Source organism: Coregonus lavaretus (assembly GCF_964263955.1).
Source record: "Coregonus lavaretus genome assembly, contig: HAP1_SCAFFOLD_3525, whole genome shotgun sequence".
NCBI lineage: Eukaryota > Metazoa > Chordata > Actinopteri > Salmoniformes > Salmonidae > Coregonus > Coregonus lavaretus.
In genome coordinates, this window is record NW_028157918.1 from 18,495 (window position 1) to 26,646 (window position 8,152).

The 8,152-nt window shown below is 42.1% G+C and overlaps 1 protein-coding gene across 1 annotated transcript; it reads left to right on the forward strand.

The window, feature by feature from the left end:
- The first annotated feature begins 455 nt into the window (after positions 1-455).
- Positions 456-2,090, forward strand: LOC311124633 (metallo-beta-lactamase domain-containing protein 1-like). The gene is made up of 2 exons (XM_084198746.1): positions 456-967; positions 1,796-2,090. The coding sequence occupies exons 1-2, from the start codon at positions 536-538 to the stop codon at positions 2,054-2,056; spliced, it is 693 nt and encodes a 230-aa protein (XP_084054872.1). The 5' UTR covers positions 456-535; the 3' UTR covers positions 2,057-2,090.
- The last annotated feature ends 6,062 nt before the right edge of the window (positions 2,091-8,152 follow it).

Genomic DNA, 8,152 nt, shown 5'->3' on the forward strand with positions numbered 1-8,152 from the left:
TAGCATCTCATAATATACAGCATCTAAAATTATTCAATATCTGAAAATACCCAGAATTTACCTCCTAAACCCAAAAAAGTGTCTTACCTGTGTAGCTCTCACCTGCTTCTGTTGTGTTCATGGTACTATTGTTGGTCATACACACGGTAGCTAGATGCATGATACAGTCTTGAAAGTGGACTTATACCGAAAGAAATCATGACATTTTACTGGAAGCCAAATATGTTTACTACCCACCGTAATTTAGGCCAGGCAGATATAGGTAGAGTGATCATGGTGCAAAGTTGCATCACGCCAGCTGGCCTTACAAAATGTAATAGATTCTGCTATCCAGCAGATGGCACCAAAGCACTTTGCTGTGACACCTAAACATCTTTCCAAACGACAAAATTGCACTTGTCCCTCTTGCCATACCGTAGAATTGATACAAACTGTCGACAACATATGTGGTTTCTAGATACCTGTGGTAATGTTTGTAGTTCATTTATCCAAAACTGTGATTCTGTAGCTAGCAAACATCTATTATTAAGCAGAGATGGAAGCGACTGAAAAAAATTATGCATGTAACAGTAGCGAGTTTAAAAGAAGCGAGTTATCGGACACAGAACTCGAGATTGTGGGGCAACCCTACTCCATATCGGTGCTCAAAGTTGGCTATTGTCTTTCCGAACAGGACGGTTCTTTCCGAGCAGACGGGACTATCTCTCTCCTAACGGGACCTAGAACTATTCTAGTAGACACCGGAGGACCGTGGGACCGGGACTTTCTAGTGAAACGGCTGAAGGATAAGCGACTAGACCCGGGTGATGTCAGTTTGGTGGTGGGGACACATGGCCACTCCGACCATGTTGGTAATCTGGGGCTGTTTCCAGGGGCAACGATAGTTGTGGGGTGTGACATCAGTGAGGGGGATAGGTACCTTCCTAACCAGCTAGCTGAGGGGCAACCATATCCTATTGATGAACATGTGAGTCTGAAACTCTTCTTTTGATCAACCCAACTCAGTGTAATCATATTCAATAGTGTGTGTGTATGTGTAACAGCCATTTTCAATGGTTTGCCATGCATATTCACCAGCACTTACTTTAATCAGTAACCTCATCATTTGTATATTACTGTACTGGACTATTTGCACTGCCCCCCCACCCCCACCCCATATTTTTACGCTGCTGCTACTCTGTTAATTATTTATGCATAGTCACTTTAACTCTACCCACATGTACATATTACTTCAACTACCTCAACTAGCCGGTGCCCCCGCACATTGACTCTGCACCTGTACCCCCCAGTATATATAGCCTCCCTACTGCATTTACATTTACATTTTCATCATTTAGCAGACACTCTTATCCAGAGCGACTTACAAATTGGTACATTCACCTTATGATAGCCAGTGGGACAACCACTTGGTGGGGTGGGGTAGGGGGAGGGTAGAAGGATTACTTTTATCCTATCCCAGGTATTCCTTAAAGAGGTGTGGTTTCAAATGTCTCCGGAAGGTGGTGAGTGACTCTGCTGTCCTGGCGTCGTGTGGGAGCTTGTTCCACCATTGGGGTGCCAGAGCAGCGAATAGCTTTGATACTGTTACTGTTATTTTATTTTACTTCTGCTCTTTTTTATTTTACTTTTTTATTAAAAAATAAATGCACTGTTGGTTAAGGGCTGTAAGTAAGCATTTCACTGTAATGTCTGCACCTGTTGTATTCGGCGCATGTGGCCAATAAAATTTGATTTGATAAGTACTTCCTGCAACTGTACTCTAAACCTCATTGCAATACCTTCATCTCTCCACCAGGTGTCAATAGTACCCACTCCGGGCCACACAGGGCGCGATGTGAGCCTTCTTGTGAAGGGAACCACAATGGGCACGGTGCTTGTTGCCGGAGACCTATTTGAGAGTTGCACTGATGACGACAGTTGGAGGGAGCTGAGTGAGAACCCTGCAGTTCAGGAGGTCAACCGACAGAAGGCGCTACGCACCTCTGATGTCATCATCCCGGGACACGGGTTGCCGTTCAGGGTCCACAGGGAGGAGGCGCACGGACGCTCCGGGTAGAAACTGCCCTGTTAGGCCCTTAGGCACTGATCAGGTTTAGGAAGAAGTGCAAAACCTTAGATCAGTGGTTAGGAGTAACCACTGATGTGTACGGTGCATTCGGAAAGTATTCAGACCCCTTCCCTTTTTCCACATTTTGTTACGTTACAGCCTTATTCTAAAATTTATTAAATTAATGTTTCCCCTCATCAATCTACAAACAATACCCCGTGATGACAAAGCAAAAACAGGTTTTTAGAAATTTTAGCAAATGTATTATAAAAAACAGAAATACCTTATTTACATAAGTATTCAGACCCTTTGCTATGAGACTCGAAATTGAGCTCATGTGTGTCCTGTTTCCATTGATCATCCTTGAGATGTTTCTACAACTTGATTGGAGTCCACCTGTGGTAAATTCAATTGAAAACATTTCTGCAGCATTGAAGGTCCCCAAGAACACCGTGGCCACCATCATTCTTAAATGGAAGAAGTTTGGAATGACCAAGACTCTTCCTAGAGCTGGCCGCCAGGCCAAACGGAGCAATCAGAGGAGAAGGGCCTTGGTCTTGAGGTGACCAAGAACCCAATGGTCACTCTGACAGCGCTCCAGAGTTCCTCTGTGAAGATGGGAGAACCTTCCAGAAGGACAACCATCTCTGCAGCACTCCACCAATCAGGCATTTATGGTAGAGTGGCCAGAAGGAATCCACTCCTCGGTCAAAGGCACATGACAGCCCGCTTGGAGTTTGCCAAAAGGCACCTAAAGGATTCTCAGACCATGAGAAACAAGATTCTCTGGTCTGATGAAACAAAGATTTAACTCTTTGGCCTGAATGCCAAGCGTCACGTCTGGAGGAAACCTGGCACCATCCCTACGGTGAAGCATCGTGGTGGCAGCATCATGCTGTGGGGATGTTTTTCAGCGGCATGGACTGAGAGACTAGTCAGGATCGAGGGAAAGATAAACGGAGCAAAGTACAGAGAGATCCTTGATGAAAACCTGCTCCAGAGCGCTCAGGACCTCAGACTGGGGCAAAGTTTCACCTTCCAACAGGACAACAACCCTAAGCACACAGCCAAGACAACGCAGGAGTGGCTTCGGGACAAGTCTCTGAATGTCCTTGAGTGGCCCAGCCAGAGCCCGGACTTGAACCCGATCGAACATCTCTGGAGAGCTCTGAAAATAGCTGTGCAGAGCTTGAGAGGATCTGCAAAGAAGAATGGGAGAAACTCCCCAAATACAGGTGTGCCAAGCTGGTAGCGTCATACCCAAAAAGACTCGATGCTGTAATTGCTGCCATAGGTGCTTCAACAAAATACTGAGTAAAGGGTCTGAATACTTATGTAAATGTGATATTTCTGATTTTAAATTTTTAATACATTTGCAAATTTTTTAAAAAAAACTGTTTTTGCTTTGTCATTATCAGGTATTGTGTGTAGATTGATAATGGGGGAAAAAACAATGTAATCAATTTTAGAATAAGGCTGTAACGTAACAAAATGTCAAGGGGTCTGAATACTTTCTGAATAAACCCTGGATTGCTGTATAAACTGTATAAACCCTGGATTGCTGATGCTAGGTAATGGCCATATTGGTACTCCCCAGTAGGAGTAGTCCTCCATAGTAATGAATGGAATTTGACAGTATTTCAATAAAAAATGTTAAGGACAAAATTACATGTATTTAAGTATTCATTTGTAGTGGGGACAGTAACATTAGTACCAACATTTTTTTTTAAAGGAATGTGTTTATATACAGTACCAGTCAAAAGTTTGGACCGTCTCATTCAAGAGTTTTTCTTTATTTTTACTATTTTTTACATTGTAGAATAATAGTGAAGACATCAAAACTAAATCATGTAGTAACCAAAAACGTGTTAAACAAATTAAAATATATTTTAGATTTTAGATTATTCAAAGTAGCCACCCTTTGCCTTGATGACAGCTTTGCACACTCTACAATGTAGAAAATAGTAAAAATAAAGAAACTCTGGAATGAGTAGGTTTGTCCAAACGATTGACTGTTACTGTATATATTTTTATGTTTAGTTCACATATTTAAAAGTATGCATTAAGGTGTCTATAGTAGAATGTACTTTGCAAAAAGTTATGTAGACATTAATAAAAGCATTTTTGTAGGAACCTTATCCTAACCCCACAGTGACTGAATCTACAGTGGGGGAAAAAAGGATTTAGTCAGTACCAATTGTGCAAGTTCTCCCACTTAAAAAGATGAGAGAGGCCTGTAATTTTCATCATAGGTACACGTCAACTATGACAGACAAATTGAGATTTTTTTTCTCCAGAAAATCACATTGTAGGATTTTTAATGAATTTATTTGCAAATTATGGTCTAAAATAAGTATTTGGTCACCTACAAACAAGCAAGATTTCTGGCTCTCACAGACCTGTAACTTCTTCTTTAAGAGGTTCCTCTGTCCTCCACTTGTTACCAGCCGGCTGCGACCGGGAGACTCATGGGCGGCGCACAATTGGCCCAGCGTCGTCCAGGGTAGGGGAGGGAATGGCCGGCAGGGATGTAGCTCAGTTGATAGAGCATGGCGTTTGCAACGCCAGGGTTGTGGGTTCGATTCCCATGGGGGGCCAGTATAATTAAAAAAATATTTAAAAAACATGTATTCACTAACTAACTGTAAGTCGCTCTGGATAAGAGCGTCTGCTAAATGACTAAAATGTAAAATGTAAATGTTACCTGTATTAATGGCACCTGTTTGAACTTGTTATCAGTATAAAAGACACCTGTCCACAACCTCAAACAGTCACACTCCAAACTCCACTATGGCCAAGACCAAAGAGCTGTCAAAGGACACCAGAAACAAAATTGTAGACCTGCACCAGGCTGGGAAGACTGAATCTGCAATAGGTAAGCAGCTTGGTTTGAAGAAATCAACTGTGGGAGCAATTGTTAGGAAATGGAAGACATACAAGACCACTGATAATCTCCCTCGATCTGGGGCTCCACGCAAGATCTCACCCGTGGGGTCAAAATGATCACAAGAACGGTGAGCAAAAATCCCAGAACCACACGGGGGGACCTAGTGAATGACCTGCAGAGAGCTGGGACCAAAGTAACAAAGCCTACCATCAGTAACACACTACGCTGCCAGGGACTCAAATCCTGCAGTGCAAGACGTGTCCCCCTGCTTAAGCCAGTACATGTCCAGGCCCGTCTGAAGTTTGCTAGAGTGCATTTGGATTGGGAGAATGTCATATGGTCAGATGAAACCAAAATATAACTTTTTGGTAAAAACTCAACTCGTCATGTTTGGAGGACAAAGAATGCTGAGTTGCATCCAAAGAACACCATACCTACTGTGAAGCATGGGGGTGGAAACATCATGCTTTGGGGCTGTTTTTCTGCAAAGGGACCAGGACGACTGATCTGTGAAAAGGAAAGAATGAATGGGGCCATGTATCGTGAGATTTTGAGTGAAAACCTCCTTCCATCAGCAAGGGCATTGAAGATGAAACGTGGCTGGGTCTTTCAGCACAATTGGTGGCTGACTAAATACTTTTTTCCCCCACTGTGTCGGTACCTTCCACACACATACTTGACTCACACTGAAGAGATGTATTGGCCATGCATACTAGATGGTGTGCTAGTGTGTATCGGGACACAGTGACTGGCCACGGACCCGAACAAGATGGTGTGGTACATCTAGCCGTGGCAAGAAGCACATCACACTAGTCTGTGGTATAGGGACAGTCGTCTGTGTTGATGATCACCTGTCTACTTTTTGAACGTGCCTTGAAATGAAATGTGTACATGGGATTTGCATGTCTCCAGGTGTCACAAGGGAGCTATGAATTATCCTTCTGTGGTGATTGACATATTTGAACCAAAGATACTGGTTTCTTTTAATCATCTGTGGTTTAAAATTCACCTAACCCCCTTACACCACAACACAAGATATAATCAACGAGTTGTATATTTCTTTCAGATAGGTTTACCATCTTTGATTAAATGCTGTAACGTGTGTGTAGTTTTTTTCTTTCTACTCTTTATAGCTGTGGTCTAAAGAGCTTGGTGGAATGTAAATTCCATGAAGTAAGTGAATTCTAATAGGGGTCAATGTTGAATGATTCGATTGAGTAGAAGGAGTTCCCCCTCAGATCGGAGACAGCAGCAGAGCCCTACACGATAGCCCACAGTAGTATACTATGATATATGGGCAGGTGTGGAATTGGGAAAAAGTCATTCTGGGAACTCCCCAAAATCCTAGGATTCTATGTAAAACATTTTTTTTATAAAGATTCCACCCCAGACTATAATGATGTCTGCGGTAAAGTAGTCTTATGGACCAATGCCTTGCCTATGATGTTTATAATATTGACTTGCCTTATCAAACACACTTTTCATAGCCCTCATTATAAAATCAAAACTGATTTGACTGATGAGGAAATCATAAAAAGCCATTGTGAATGTTAGTCAGGCAGGGGGCAGGCGCCATTCAATATAACAGTGTTGCGTAACTGGGATTTGTCAACAGTTTATATCAAGTGACTTGGAATCAATAAAGCGATGACTTTTTCTTCATTTGTCACTAGGCTTCCCCGATTAACTAACTCAGCATTGTTCCTCCCTCTGAATCAGTATTAGCACTGTAATGATAGTGTTGAATAGAGTTCGCCAGTTTGTAGTCCTAAAAAACTGAAATTAAACCTGGTTCATTCAGACATTCCTATGGGGATAATATCAGTCAGTTAACATGACCTTTATGAATTATGAAGCCTTTATGTGCTTATTTTGATTAAATAAATGCTTCAGAATCCACAAAAAGTGACGTTAGCTCATATAACAAAACTATAACAAAACTTAAAAGATCTTCTAAGCCTGTGTTTACCACAGACCTTATTTTCGGCGTTCATTCGTTTCCCCATAGGCTTTGGCCAATCGAGCGATGGAGTTAGCCTCTGTTAATGCCTACAAAAAGATGCCGTTACTATTGCTCTCTATGGAACAGAATAGAAACGCATGCCTTTTCATCACTAGGCTACTGTATTTCATAGATGGACCAACTACGTTAACATAGACCTCAATAGCCTATATATTTGGCCTAGTATATATATTCCCCATTGCATTGGTAAATGTATAGATGTGGGCTACAGATTCACAGCTGTGACGGTAAATATATAGATTTCCCAATTATCCACCTCCACTCAAGTTAAGAGATGTGCATGACCGAACCAAAAAGCCCTATGGGGTTTAATGACATGACACTCAAGCCGCTCCTTTGCCCCTCTAACAATACAACATGTCACTCATTTACTGTAAGTCCTTTGAATCTTGTTAATTGTGTCTACATTACTCGAAACCAACCCAAATCACTGCATATTTTTACTCAAAAACCCATTCAGTGCGAGAAACTGTGGAGGGGCCTTCGTCTTAGACTCAGGTATTAATTCAGGGGGTCCTGCTGTTTGTGAAATATCACCACTGGTATTGTGACTTGTTGATGTAGTCTTCAAAAGGCCCTGTTTGTTGCCATAGCGATCTCACACCAATGCAAGAACCGTAGATGCTATGTGTTCTATTTAACTCTGTGAGTAGAACCATAGAATTAGAATGACTAATTCGAATCTGAATTATATGGGTACAGCCCTCTCACTAACTAACTGTGCAAGGCCTCAGATGTTTCTGAAACCCCACCAGCAACGTAGCCTGGATAATAATAATTTATAGCGCACTTTTCATTACATAAAGAATATCAAAGCGGTTAAAAAAAAAAATCGTTCCCGCTGAAGCCAGCTTTCTCTGTCGTGGTTCTGCCAAACACGATAACATCATGAGTTGGCTAAATCAGAAACACACAGTCTGAAATTCAGGCAACTTCCAACATCATCCAAATCAGGGCTCTCCAACCCTGTTCCTGGAGAGCTACCCTCCTGTAGGTCTTAACTCCAACCCTGATCCTGGAGAGCTACCCTCCTGTAGGTTTTAACTCCAACCCTGTTCCTGGAGAGCTACCCTCCTGTAGGTTTTCTATCCAACTCCAGTTGTAACTAACCTGATTCAGTTTATCAACCTGCTAATTATTAGAATCAGGTGCGCTAGATTAGGGTTGGAGTGAAAAGCTACAGGATGGTAGCTTT